Source organism: Oncorhynchus mykiss, chromosome 4 (genome assembly GCF_057628025.1).
Source record: "Oncorhynchus mykiss isolate SJ-2025 chromosome 4, ASM5762802v1, whole genome shotgun sequence".
NCBI classification, from domain to species: Eukaryota; Metazoa; Chordata; class Actinopteri; order Salmoniformes; family Salmonidae; genus Oncorhynchus; species Oncorhynchus mykiss.
The window spans coordinates 60,292,857-60,307,602 of record NC_143025.1 but is presented as its reverse complement, the minus strand read 5'-3'; the positions used below and the strand labels follow the sequence as shown (position 1 = coordinate 60,307,602).

The 14,746-nt window shown below is 42.3% G+C and overlaps 1 protein-coding gene across 26 annotated transcripts in view; it reads left to right on the top strand.

Annotated features, from left to right (window-relative positions):
• Nucleotides 1–14,746, top strand: part of arid1b (AT-rich interaction domain 1B) — a 112,352-nt gene that overhangs the window by 45,774 nt on the left and 51,832 nt on the right. For 12 of the 26 annotated variants that reach the window (XM_090232407.1, XM_036975614.2, XM_090232411.1 and 9 more), the window contains one exon: nt 5,467–5,577. The exons of the other annotated variants lie outside the window; for them this stretch is intronic. In XM_090232407.1, coding sequence (XP_090088533.1) covers nt 5,467–5,577 — 111 coding nt within the window. The remainder of the gene's footprint in view (nt 1–5,466; nt 5,578–14,746) is intronic. 26 annotated transcript variants of the gene reach the window in all.

Below are 14,746 nucleotides of genomic sequence, written 5' to 3'. Positions count from 1 at the left end.
AATAATAGCATGTGTATTTTACACTTCTTATTGCTTATACATTTCTAATGTATGTCCCCTTTACCTCAAACGCATAAAGTGCCCGTCAGCCAGAGTTACTGCCACGTTTGGCCATGGCTCGGCATTGCCGCTTTGATGAGCTTGCATCCCAACTGGCACCCTATTCCCTACACCGTAGACTAATTTTGGCCAGAGCGTTATGGGTCCTGGTCATAAGTACTGCCTGCCCTATGTCGGGAATAGGGTGCCATTTGGGATGCAGCCATAATCTGTGATGCTGTTGCCACAGGATGAATTCTGTTTAATTCCCTTACATCATGCATCCCTCGCCGTACTTCAAACAAATTCCCTCTGAACATATTTCATTACTGTTGCAGCCAAGCCTTTCAAAAGCAAAGGAATCATCTTTCATGTGTAAGCTATGAGTAATATCGCTCTCTGCCAGTCTGCCTGGTAAAGCTAAGAGCTTGTAGAGTACTTCTATGCATTTACACAGTACGAACATCTCAAATGACCGGGAAACATTAAAATAATGGAAACAACTGACACGGCTGAATTTCATCTCTATTTTTTTCTATTACGCGTGTAAACCCCAAATCCAGCGTATGATGCATCTACAGCTGAAACCCATATTCATCCCCATATATGCAGAACTCCAGTAGACATTGGGGGTAGAGTTGGCCTCTTGCTGGCTGCATACTTTCACTATGATGCGTTTCCCGCGTGCACCCGGACACTCACTCACTCACTCACTCACTCACTCACTCACTCACTCACTCACTCAGACACAATAACACTGCCTGCTCCTCTCCTCTGGTCTTTCCTGCCTGTTAGTGTTCTTTATCATGCCAGAGCAGCTGTTCCATACGATCGGCGTGTCAGCGAGCACACCAGAGCACTGATATCGTCAGTGTTAACACTGACCTGGCCGTGACCCAGCGATCACGGCACTCCACTTGAGTAAACCTCGCCAGCCAGCCCTCGTCTGTCTGTAAACATTTCACCTGGCTAACAGCCCCACGGCACTAGTTTGTACTTCACTTTTTCTCCGCACCCCATTTCAAACAGACTCGGATTCTCGATGAACTGGCTGTGGGTTATTGGTTAGGTGCAGTTTCAATACACACGCACATTTTCAGATGTATGCTAAGCATAGAAAGCCCCCAGTCATACTTTTCAATACATTTTCCCCCCTCCTCCTGAGTATTTGCTTACCTCAGGAAATGGTGGGCTCTCGTTTGAGGAAATCCTACAAAGTAAATTAACCGCAGAAGATTTAATATCCTCTAAGTCACTGGGTGGCAGGCCAGCTCATATTAATCTGTATGATTTACATAAACAAAAAAGTACAAATCATCCCTTCTCTGTTAAATGTTTGAGCTCTTTGGGATTGAAGGCAGTTTATTTTGGTGGGTTGTAGTCACCTTCCTGGCTGAGACCACAGTGCTTAACATTTTAACACAGCATTTACCATTTGAATCCAATATTTACTATTGATGGGGGGGGGGGGGGGGGGGGATCTCTACTTCCATATCGTGATCCTGTGTGGCTTAGTTGGTAGAGCATGGCGCTTGCAACGCCACGGTTGTAGGTTCGATTTCCACAGGGGCCCGCTTTGAAACAAGTAAGAATGTATGCACTCACTACAGTAAGTCGCTCTGGATAGAAGACTAAAGAGTCTCTGCTAAAAGACTCAAATGTAATAATGTGATATTTTTTAAATACCGTAATTTCCGGACTATAAGCCGCTACTACTTTCCCACGCTTTGGACCTCGCGGTTTATACAATGACGCGGCTAATTTCTGGATTTTTCCCGCTTTCAAAAGATTCATGCTGCCAAAAAACTGAGCACCGTCACATAATGTGACGTAAATCGAGCGCGCTCAAACTTCCCATCATTCTGATTACGGTAGTCATTTTGTCACCCTCATCATGGCAAAGACACGGAGAAATGCATATGATGCAGCTTTCAAGTTGAAGGCGATCGATCTGGCTGTTGGAAAAGGAAATAGAGCTGCTGACAGCGTGGAGCATTGTAAAAAAAATCCACTATCATCAACGGGTTTCGAAAGGCTGGACTGCTGCGTGTTGAAGAGGGCAGCGATCCAACATCGGATGAAGCAATTCTGAGGCTATTCAACTCCGACACCGAAGGAGATGACTTCAGTGGTTTCAGTGTACAGGAGGAGGAAGATGGTGACCAATGACTTTCTTGGAAGGCTACTGTTTACTGCTATTTAAAAAAAAAATGTTTTGTTACAAGCCGTGTTTCGTTTAAAGGCTGTGTAAAGTTCATTTGTTTCAATGTACCGGTAGGCACCTGCGGCTTATAGACATGTGCGGCTTATTTATGTACAAAATACTTTTTTTTTTTTTTATTCAGTGGGTTCGGTTTATATTCAGGTGCGCTTAATAGTCCAGAAATTACGGTATATTTCCATGGCTGATCCAAACTGGTTTTCTCATGGCTGTTTCCTGTCCCTCTGCAGCAGACGTATGGGTGAGCTATATGTTTCCCAAATAAAATCCCAGTATCAAATGGCAATACAGTGCCTACAGAAAGTATTCACACCCCTTAACTTTTCCCACATTTTGTTGTGTTCCAGCCTGAATTTAAAATGGATTGCATTTAAGATGTATCACTGACCTACACACAATACCCCATAATGTCAAAGTGTAATGTTTTATAGATTTTCTTCTCTCAAAATAATACAAAATGAAATGCTGAAATCTCTTGTCATTAAGTATTCAACCCCTTTGTTATGGTAAGCCTAAATACTGTTCAGGAGCAAACATTTGCTGAACAAGTCACATAAGTTGCATGGACTCTGTGTACAATAATGGTGTTTTAAACATGTATTTTTTAATGACTACCTCATCTGTTCCCCACACATACAATTACAGTATCTGTAAGGTCCCTCAGTTGAGCAGTGAATTTCAAACACCGGTTTTCCAAAGCCTCGCAAACAAGGGCACCTATTGGTGGCTGGGTAAAAAAAGGAAACATTGACTAGACCATGGTGAAGTTATTAATCACACTTTGGATGGTGTATCAATGCACCCAGTCACTACAAAGATACAGGCGTCCTTCCTACCTCCGTTGCCAGAGAGGGAAAGCTGACAGCTGACATGTCCTTCCACATTTAACCCCAACCCTTCTGAATCAGAGGAAGGAAACCCCCTCAGGGATTTCATCATGAGGCCAATGGTGACTTTAAAACAGAGTTTCATGCCTGTGATAGAATTGAGGATGGATCAACAACATTGTAGTTTCTCCACTATAGTAACCTAGTTGACAGTGAAATGGACGACGCCTGTACAGAATAAAGATATTTTGAAAACATGCATCCTGTTTGCAACAAGGCACTAAAGTAATAATGCTAAAAAGTGGCAAAGCAATTAACTTTGTCCTGAATACAATGTTATGTTTGGGGCAAATCCAATACAACAGAGTACCACTCAGTTTTTTTTCAAACATAGTGGCTGCTGCATCATGTTATGGGTATGCTTTGTAATTGTTAAGGACTGAGGAGTTTTTCAGGATAAAAAAATAAACTGCATGGTGCTAAGCACAGGCAAAATCTTAGAGGAAAACCTGGTTGTCTTTTTTCCACCAGACACTGGGAGATGAATTCACCTTCCAGCAGGACAATAACCTGAAACACAAGGCCAAATCTACACTGGAGTTGCTTACCAAAAAGACAGTGACTGTTCCTGTGTGGCCGAGTTAGTTTTGACTTAAATCTAAGACTAGAAAATGGTTGTCTGGCAATGATCAACAACCTGTTTGACACACGTTTTGAAAATAACGAGTAAATATTTCTCAATCCAGGTGTGCTTAGACTTACCCAGTAAAGTCTCACAGCTGTAATCACTGCCGAAGGTGCATCTACAAAGTATTTACTCGGTGTGAAAAATTTGACATTTTGTTTTTCATTTTCAGTAAATTTGCAAACATTTCTAAAAACATGTTTCACTTTGTCATTATGGAGTGTATATTGTGTGTAGATGGTTTAGAGGGGAAAATACATGTTTAATCCATTTTGAATTCAGGCTGTAAAACAACTAAATGTGGAATAAGTTGATGGGAATGAATACTTTCTGAAGGCACTGTACATATACACCGAACAAAAATATAAATGCAACATGAAAAGTGTTGGTCCCATGTTTCATGAGCTGAAATTAAAGATCCCAGAAATGTTCCATACACCTTATTTCTCTCAAGTGTTGGGCACACATTTGTTTACATCCTTGTATGTGAGCATTTATCCTTGGCCAAGATAATCCATCCACCTGACAGGTGTGGCATGTCAAGAAGCTGATTAAGCCACATGATTGTTACACAGGAGCACCTTGTGCTGGGGACAATTAAAGGCCACTCTAAAATGTGCAGGTTTGTCACAACACAATGCCACAGATGTCTCAAGTTTTGAGGGAGCGTGCAATTTGAATGTTGACTGCAGGAATGTTCACTAGAGCTGTTGCCAGAGAATTGAATGTTAATTTCTTTACCATAAGCTGCCTCCAACGTCTTTTTTGAGAATTTGGCAGTACGTCCAACCGGCTTCACAACCGCAGACCACATGTAACCATGTTAGCCCAGGACCCCCAAATCCGGCTCGTATGCGACCAGCCACCCTGACAGCTGATGAAACTGAGGAATATTTTTGTCTGTAATAAAGCCCTTTATGTGGAGAAAAGCTCATTGTTACAGGCCCAGCCAGTCTCCCCAGTGGGTGGACCTGGCTCACAAGTGGGTGGGCCTATGCACTCCCAGGCCCACCAATAACTGCTCCCCTGCCCAGACATGTGAAATCCATAGATTAGGGGCTAATTAATTGATTTAATTTGACTGATTTCCTTATATGAACTGTAACTCTTTTAAAATGGTTGCATTTTGCATTTATTTTTGTATTGTATTTTTAGTATTGAATCGTGAGAAACTCAATACATGTCGTATCGGCACCTAAGTATCGCGATAATATATCGTAAGGTCCCTGGCAATTCCCAGCCCTAGTATTTACCATGTTAAAACAGTATCATGATACTTGTGGCGTTAAATCCAGTGATTTTTCCTTAGACATGCCCAGACCCAGTTACAGGCTTTACACTGATTGTGCTGGAGACTATGGGATAGGGTTACCACCACTCTCTGCCTGTTCTTTGAGAATGGCATGCATAACCCAGTGTGTGTCCTGCTTACCGAACCAGAGGAAGAATCGTGATACATGCCTTCATAGGGAGGAGTGGGGTGGGGCATTTCAAATGTCAGCAGAAATGGATTAGGCCAAAGTTTTTAATTTCTGTTTCACTTCTCCCTCTCCCTGCAAACCCTCAACTCTTGTTCTCTCTTTACTTTTTCTATCTTACCCCCCCTCCTCTTCTCTTTCTCACGCTCCGTCTCACTCGCTCTCTCGCCGCCTCCCTATCTCCGATCTCGCCCCCCCCTTTCTCTGTCTGTATAGGATGTGTCACAGGAGGGCTATGGCAACAGGGGCCAGTCTGCTATGACCCCTGGGAAGCCCAACCATGAGGAGATGGGCCTCAGCCAGCAGGACAGACCTTCCAGTCTACCTGTAAGTCCACTTCACAGTATCTGGAAAAACACCAGAAAACCTCAGTCATACACACTGCAAAATCTGCTGTAATTCTGCTTCACAGCCACTGGAAAGGCATCTTGCGAAGCACAGCACCACAAAAGGTGCTCAATACTGAGGGAAAAGCTACGCACACACACACATACACACACAATCTGTGTGTCAGCCCACCCATTGCATATTTATTGCAGGGCAGGAGCCATGTCCTTGACACTTGTCTGGGCTGACATGACCTTTTGGGTCCTTGCCACTGCTTTAACAAGACCACAAGGCTTCAGCTTGGCCCAACATCAGGCTCAGTCTGTAAAACACCACTCTTCACGCTGTCACTTATTACTGAGGCACGGGCCAGATTCCCCCACAGTGACTGGAAACCTGGACTAAGTCTTAAATGACACCCTATTTCCATATAAAGTGCAGTACTTTTGAAAAGGGTGCATGATGTAGGGAATAGGGTGTCATTTGGGAAACAACCCTAGTCGTTCAATGCCAGTCTCCCACTGAGGGCTGGTTCTCCATGGCTTTTAAGCTGACTTTGCTAACACAGGCCTCATTTCAGGCCTTATTTGCTTTCTCATGGAGGAGCTCAGCTCTCAGCCTTTTTCCTCTAACGTTACTCCTCTTTCCCTGCTGCAGTCTCTCCTCTGCAGCTCTTCAGTGCTCCACTGAGCTGTCGGCACGCCATTGGAGCACAGGAATGTCAGTCAGGGTGGGCCCACGGCTCTCTGAGCCAATCGGCGCTCTTCCTCGTTGCCCCCCCCTTCTGTGTCATAGAACAGGACTAGTAGATTTTACTGTTCATTTCATTGCTAATGACCATGCTTAGTTAGCTGTTAATGTTTGGACTTGTACCAATAAGCATAGCTAGAATAGACCTCCCCCCCACCACTTTTCCTCTTTTGCTCCTGAGAGGGAAAAATCATTATGGAGGTCAACTTAAGAGTAATTTTAGCAAAAAAAAATGTAAGGCCAGTCCGGGCAGCCGAGGTGTACACTGGGAATCTCATCGCTGGATACGATTTCAAAGAGTAATTTGGATTGATTACAGTGTGCTATCCTGTTTTGGTCTCATGATTCTCTTGGGCAACATTCAGGCAGGCTTTAAAGATGCCCTTCTTTCTCTGTGCTCTAAATAGAAAGCATGGGAGTCCAACTGTGTTGATGGCATATCGCCAGCCAGCTCTTTAAAGATCTCCAGCTGAGACACAGACTGGAGACACATTTTAGTATTTATTTATCATCTCACATTGGAGTCATGCACTTAGCGCCTGATAAACCTGTGTGTGTCTCAGTCAGTGTGTCTGTCTCTGTATGGATAGCTGATGGGTTAGCTGAGGACCGTAAGAGGCCTACCACTGAGTGTTGTAGACATGCTGCGTGACCTGCGGCTTTGGGCAGACTGATGACATGCAGAGTGTGTGCAGGCAGAATCCTTTTATTTATAAAGCACTCACTGTGTCATCACGGAACAATGGCATAGGGAACCCCGCCAAAGAATACCATTTCCAAGATTATTTTTTTTACACTGACTGTCCACTGTTGCATGCACGCTTGTCCTCGACTCTCACAGGTATTATTTAGTAGTGTTATATTACAGTAATATTCTTCAGAACAAAAAAAAATCTTGTTCGTAACCCTGTCCACACTTTCATATTTGTCTATGTCAGGGGTTCCCAAACTGCAGGCGCACCCCCCCCATATGGGGCGGCAACGTTTGCTGGGGGGAGTGGAATTTTCCTTGATTTGACAAGCAAAACATTTGTTTTTTGCAACTCGCGATTATTTATACCTACAGTACCTGTCAAAAGTTTGGACACACCTACTCATTCCAGGGTTTTTCTTTATTTTTTACTATTTTCTACATTGTAGAATAATAGTGAAAACATCAAAACTAGGAAAAAACACACATGGAATCGTGTAGTAACCCCCAAAATTTTTATTTTAGCTTCTTCAAAGTAGCCACCCTTTGTCTTGATGACAGCTTTGAACACTCTTGCCGTTATCCCAACCAGCTTCATGAGATAGTCACCTGGAATGCATTTCAATTAACAGGTGTGCCTCGTTAAAAGTGAATTTGTGTAATTTCTTTCCTTAATGCGTTTGAGCCAATCGCTTGTGTTGTGACAAGGTAGGTGTGGTATACAGAAGATAGCCCTATTTGGTAAAAGTCCATATTGTGGCAAGAACAGCTCAAATAAGCAAAGCGAAACAACAGTCCATTACTTTAAGACATGAAGGTCAGTCAATACGGAACATTTCAAGAACTTAAAAAGTTTATTCAAGTGCAGTCGCAAAAACCATCAAGCGCTATGATGAAACTGGCTCTCACTCTTGGCAAGACGTGACTCTCCACATGGGAATATCTTTGGTTTGTCTCTAAGACATTCAGAAGCTGAGCTACGACCTAAAGTCGAAGAGTCAAAGAAATTGGACTTTGCTTGGGAAGCAATCTTATACAATCTGTGACTCTGTCGCTATCAATTGATCGAATCACTTTCTGTAAAAGAGAATATGTATAATCAAATTGAGGGTTTATAATAATTATAAAACATATTTGGTAGCTCAACATTAAGGGAAATCAGGTCGAGACTTTATTTCCCTTATCCATTATTATCATTTAAATAACTTATCTAAAAGATGTCATGAGTCTTGTTAAACTACGTATAATCGCAGGAAATGAGCTTCAAAACAACATTTTTGTGTGTCCCTCAAATAAAACAAAATAAACAAGGCGGTGTTGTCTTTAATCCGTTGTGGAAAAAGTACCCAATTGTCATACTTGAGTAAAAGTATAGATGCCTTAATAGAAAGTTACTCAAGTAAAAGTATTGGGTTTTAAATATACTTAAGTATCAAAAGTAAATATAATTGCTAAAATATACTTAAGTATCAATCATTTAAAATTCCTTATTATTGGATAGCCAGGGTCACACTCCAACTCTCAGACATTATTTAGAAAAGATGCATTTGTGTTTAGTGAGTCCACCAGGCCAGAGGCAGTAGGGATGACCACATGTTCTCTTGATAAGTTCTTGAATTTGACAATTTTCCTGTCCTGCTAAGCATTTAAATATAACGAGTACTTTTGGTTGTCAGGGAAAATGTATGGAGTAAAAAGTACAATGTTTCTTTAGGAACATAGTAAAGTAAAAGTTGTCAAAAAATATAAAAAGTCAAGTACAGATGCCCCCCAAAAAATACTTAAGTAAAAATTATTTGAAGTACTACTTAAGTTCTTTACACCACTGTCTTTGATATACAAAAACATTTGTCATTTTTTAAATGTGATAACGGATGCCTTGGGGAACCCCTGGTCTATGACTACCAAAGGTCATTTTGTTGAAACTTGTTTGGACCAGACCTGCATGCTGATACTTCCAATGCTTCTGCTGATTTCTCATTGGGTTGTCTATGTGAAGGCCAAGCACACTGTCCTCCTCAGATATAGCAGTGATCCCACCCCCAGGGTAAGTGTAGTGTCTATAGCTGTATCGTGGTAGCTCATCCTGTCACTGCCACAGCCAGCCTTATTCCTTATATAGTGAACTATATAAGGAATAGGGTGCCGTTTGGGAAGCACACCCTGTTACAGCTACCAGCAACCCAGCTGGGTCTTTAGTTAATCACCAGCTGCCAATCCAGGAACCACCGGCCTAGTGATGGGGGAAGAATCGCTCAAGTTTCATACCGCAGTATTATTTCTGACGATATTATATAGATACTTTGACTAAAAGTATTGATTTGTAAAAAAACGATATGTATATTTTATTTATTTATGCTAGGTAGCGTTAGCTACAGTAGCACTAGTCGGCTGTACCTGCACCAAAACTCAGATATTTTTCACCCTATAGCTTGTTCTCCCTATTATTTTTTAAATAATGAGTTAACTTGTTTTCAGCACTTTTATTTCCATGACTGATAAACATGTTTTCTCACGCTCTCTCTCGTCTCTCTCTTGTCCTTCACTTTTTCCACATTTTGTTACATTAAAATATATTGAATAGTTTTTCTTCCCTCATCAATCTACACACAAATACCCCATAATGATAAAGCAAAAACAGGTTTGTAGACATTTTTGCGTTACATTTAAGTATTGATACCCTTCACCCAGTACTTTGTTGAAGAACATTTGTCAGCGATTCTATGAAGAACATTTGTCAGCGATTCCAGCCTTGATTCTTCTTGGGTATGACGCTACAAGCTTGGCACACCTGTATTCAGGGAGTTTCTCCCATTCTTCTCTGTAGATCCTCTCAAGCTCTGTAAGGTTGGATGGGGAGCATCGCTGCACAGCTATTTTCAGGTCTCTTCAGAGATGTTTGATCAGTTTCAAGTCCGGGCTCTGGCTGGGCCACTCAAGGACATTGAGACATGTCCCAAAGCCACTCCTGCGTTGTCTTGGCTATTTGCTTAGGGTTGTTGTCCTGTTGGAAGGTGACCCTTTGCACCAGTCTGAGGTCCTGAGCGCTCTGGAGCAGGTTTTTACAATCAAGAATCTCTGTTCTTTGCGTCGTTCATCTTTCCACCGATCCTAACTAGTCTCCCAGTCCCTGCCACTGAAAATCATCCCCACAGTATGATGCTGCCACCACCATGCTTCACCGTAGGGACGATGCCAGGTTTCCTTCAGACGTGACACTTGGCATTCAGGCTAAAGAGTTCAATCTTGGTTTCATCAGACCAGGCTGGGTGGCCAGCTCTAGAAAGAGTCTTGGTGGTTCCAAACTTCTTCTATTTAAGAATGATGATTACCACTGTGTTCTTGGGGACCTTCAATGCTGCTGAATGTTTTTGGAACCCTTCCCCAGATCTGTGCCTCGACACAATCCTGTCTCGGAGCTCTACGGACAATTCCTTCAACCTCATTACTTGGTTTTTGCTCTGATAAGCACTGCCAACTGTGGGACCTTATATAGACAGGTGTGTGCCTTTCCAAATCATGTCCAATCAATTGAATTTACCACATTTGGACTCCAAGTTGGAAACAGGATGCATCTGAGCTCAATTTTTTGTCTCATTGCAAAGGGTCTGAATACGTATGTAAATAACGTATTTCTGTTTTATTTTTAATAAATGTGCAAACATTTCTAAAAACCAGTTTTTGCTTTGTCATTGTGTGTGTGTGTGTGTGTGTGTGTGTGTGTGTGTGTGTGTATATATATTGATGAGGAAATGTTTTTATTTAATGGATTTTAGAATAAGGCTGTAACAAATTGTGGAAAAAGTCCAGGGGTCTGAATACCTTCCAAATGAACTGGAACATCAAATTGCAATAAAATCTAAGTTTAAAATCGCAATACATATAAAATAGTGAGAATCTAAATGCATATCGTATCGGTACCTAAGTATCGGGATAATATCGTATCGTGAGGTCCCTGTCAATTCCCAGCCCTTCGCATCCTATTCCATATAATGTGCACTACTTTTGAGCAGGGCTCCGCCTGCCCTGGTCGAAAGTAATGCACTGCATTTAGAATAGTGTGCCATTTGGGACTCAGTACTGAAGCAACACTCCGCTGCCTGCCTGTACCTCAGCTCTCCCTCTTCCTCTCTACTCTGCCCGCTGCTGCCGCTGTTACCACTCCTCCTCAGGCAGCCTTTGAAGTTAACCGCCACTGGTGTTGCCATGGCGACAGGGCTGAGAAAACAGCCCCCTCAAAAATATGCATATTAAAGCAACTGATTGATGTACTAATCACATTATTCTTCAAATGGTATTTGTTATTATTGACGTTGTCCCCCCCACCCCGATTTGCTTGTTTATATGTTTGTGTATTGCGGCATTTGAGCCCAAATGTGGTATATTATATAGTTTGAAGAACATTTTGTACTGCCAGTGAATCATCTGGGCCAGTGTATTTTATCAGTAAAGCATTTCACCACCACCTAGTTTTCTTACTGTCGTCAATATTCCCAATGGAAGTCTCTGATTGGATGTTGCTGACTTTGGACACAATGCAGAATATGATTGGTATTGGAGTTCCACAATGTTGAATTTAAATTACTAGTTGAAACCATTACATTTAAAATCAACAATTTCTCTGGAAAGGGTTGAGGCGTGTGTTCCACTTAGATATTTATTTACAATCTGGTTTTAACCAGTGTTGCCACGCTGCCCCTTGTTTTTCAAGTGTCACACATTTTAATTGAAGACATTGATGTTAAACTCTCTCGGCAACTGGGGTTTCATCTACGTTTTCTTTTCAAGGCCTAATCAAATCCACCTCGTCCTTTCTGGCACCGGTGTAAACAGGCCATGCTGGATGCTCCTTCGGGAACTGGGAGGCTTTGAACAGCACCCTTAAATCTTTTCCACCCCCCCAAGGCACAGGCACAGCATAGCGTGGGCTGATCTGGCCTCTCTGCTCTGGGTGCATCCCAAAATGGCACCCTATTCTCTATATTGCACGTTACTTTTGACCAGGACCCATAGTGCTTTGGTCAAAAGTAGTGCACTACGGAGGGAATATGGGGCCATTTGGGGGGGGTGGGGGCACTCTCTCAGCCTGGGTGATCATGGCTCCCCTTAAAACAGCACTAATAGAGAGAAAAATATGACACACACACAGCTCAGAAACATGGCTTTCTGTAAACAAACAATAAAAGACAGCTGTGAGGATTTGGCGTGGTTACTTCAAGTCTTAGGATGGTTGAAAAAAAAGGTTTTATGTTGTTTTTACTCAATTCGGCCTCCGCGTCACCTTTTTCAATACATCTCAAGGTGAGTTGTGAGCAAACAGTTGGCATGTGCAGTGCATTCGGAAAGTATTCAGACCCCTTCACTTTTTCCATATTTGTTTTACCTTCTAAAATGGATTAAAGACACATTTCCCTCATCAATCTATACACTACCCCATTATGACAAAGCAAAAACAAGTTTACAAAATGTATTATGAAAAAATACCTTATTTACATAATTATTTTAGACCCATTGCTATGAGACTCGAAGTTGAGCTCAGGTGTTTCCGTTTCATCCTTGATGTTTCTAAAACTTGGAGTCCACCTGTGGTAAATTCAATTGATTGGACATGATTTGGAAAGGCACACACCGGTCAGAGCCGAAACCAAGCCATGAGGTTGAAGGAATTCTTGAGGCACAGATCTGGGGAAGGGTACCAAAACATTTCTGCAGCATTGAAAGTCCCCAAGAAGACAGTGGCCTCCATCATTCTTAAATGGAAGACGTTTGGAACCACCAAGGCTCTTCCTAGAGCTGGCCACCCAGCCAAACGAAGCAATCGGCGGAGAAGGGCCTTGGTCAGGGACGTGACCAAGAATCTGATGGTCACTGTTGACCATCTGTTGACCATGGTGGTGGCAGCATCATGCTGTGGGGATGTTCTTCAGCGGCAGGGACTGGTAGACTAGTTGGGATCGAGGGAAAGATGAACGGAGCAAAGTACACAGAGATCCTTGATAAAAATCTGCTCCAGAGTGCTCAGGACCTCAGACTGGGGCAAAGGTTCGCCTTCCCACAGGACAACGATCCTAAGCACACAGCCAAGGCAATGCCGGAGTGGCTTCGGGGCAAGTCTCTGAATGTCCTTGAGTGGCCCAGACTTGAACCTGATCTAACGTCACTGGAGAGACCTGAGAATAGCTGTGCAGCGACGCTCCCCATCCAACTTGACAGAGCTTGAGAGGATCTGCAGAGAGGAATGGGAGAAACGCCCCAAGTACATGTGTGCCAAGCGTGTAGCGTCATACCCAAGAAGACTTGAGGCTGTAATTGCTGCCAAAGGCGCTTCAACGAGTACTGAGGAAAGGGTCTGAATACTTATGTAAATGTAATTCTCTACACTAGCTTGTTTTATCACAAGCTGAAATTAGGCAAACTTTTTGAATTTTAGCAACCAGAAAGTGATTTTCTGCATAGTGCATCTTTAATGATAAGAAGTGCCTAAAAGTTAATTAATGTTTTTAGGAGTGATCCCTGCTCAATCAAGTACAATCCTTTAGATGCGACAAAAATGTTCAGCTGCCCCTTTAAGGGATGGGCCGTTAGTGGTAACTTGGGCACTAGCTTGTCTATAATGAAAAAAATCTGACTGTGATTCCTTCCAAGTAGCAGGGAGTTGCAACAAACTCAAACTAACATTTGAAAAACAAGTGTGTGAATAAAATGGGATAACTGGACAAGAAACACTAGGACAAATTCACACTTTTATAGTAGCCTTTCTTGTCAATTTGGCCGACAGATAAATGTTCTAAAACTGTTCCCAAATGCTCTGTGTGAACACCTGCCAACGTGGCTGGTGAAATAGACCTTACCTGCCAATCTACCCACTTTTGGCAGGTGTTCATTTCCACCCCTGGTTCCTACGTCATACTTCCCGGTCGTGTCCCATAATCTCTTGACTAGGATTATATAATCAAGATTATATCATCAAATTTAAGAAAACAAGGTAATGTAAGATGTATAAGATTTGTATTTGTGTATAAATTTGCTCATACTCAATGTCTTTTCTTAAAATATTTGAAGCGGAAGAAGTAAGACACTTCGCTGACAGTTAGTCTAATTTGAACTACATCTCCTGCATCCGTGTTGGTATGCTGGATCGTGCCTGCTCGAGTTGAGGACTCACAGGAGGGTAAGAACCTGTTAATTACAGGCCGTTTGTTTTATATTATTTTATATATATATATATTTTACTAAACGTTGCCAACCAGTAAAAATAAATTAAAGACTGGCAGGCTGTCTCAAGTGAGACTTTATACAGCTAGTGGGAATTAGTAGTTGTAGTTCATGTGTGTTCCAACTTTTTGGCTTTGTGCTTCTTCTTGGCCGTCAAATAATTATAAAACTGGCATATGGGAGGTAAATTCACTCGGAAACACATATACATTTTAATATCTTACATTTCTTTGATGCAAATTTGAGATTTGTTTTTGGCTTACAAAACCAGGATCCAGGAAGTGTCACTTTGATACTGTATTAGAACAGCTCCTACGCAGCACTGCTCTGGGCTATCAGACACACGCGGTAGGCTTTCAGACTCCGAACTCGGGAACCAAGCTCGAGCGCTGGACCACTGTGTGTGTATGTGTGCGTGTCATAGTAGTGTCTGAGTTTGCAAGTAGTACTGTGAGTTTGTTTCACAGCCTGAATGGTTTTCCTACCTCTCAGTGCTCTCTTTTGCATGTGATA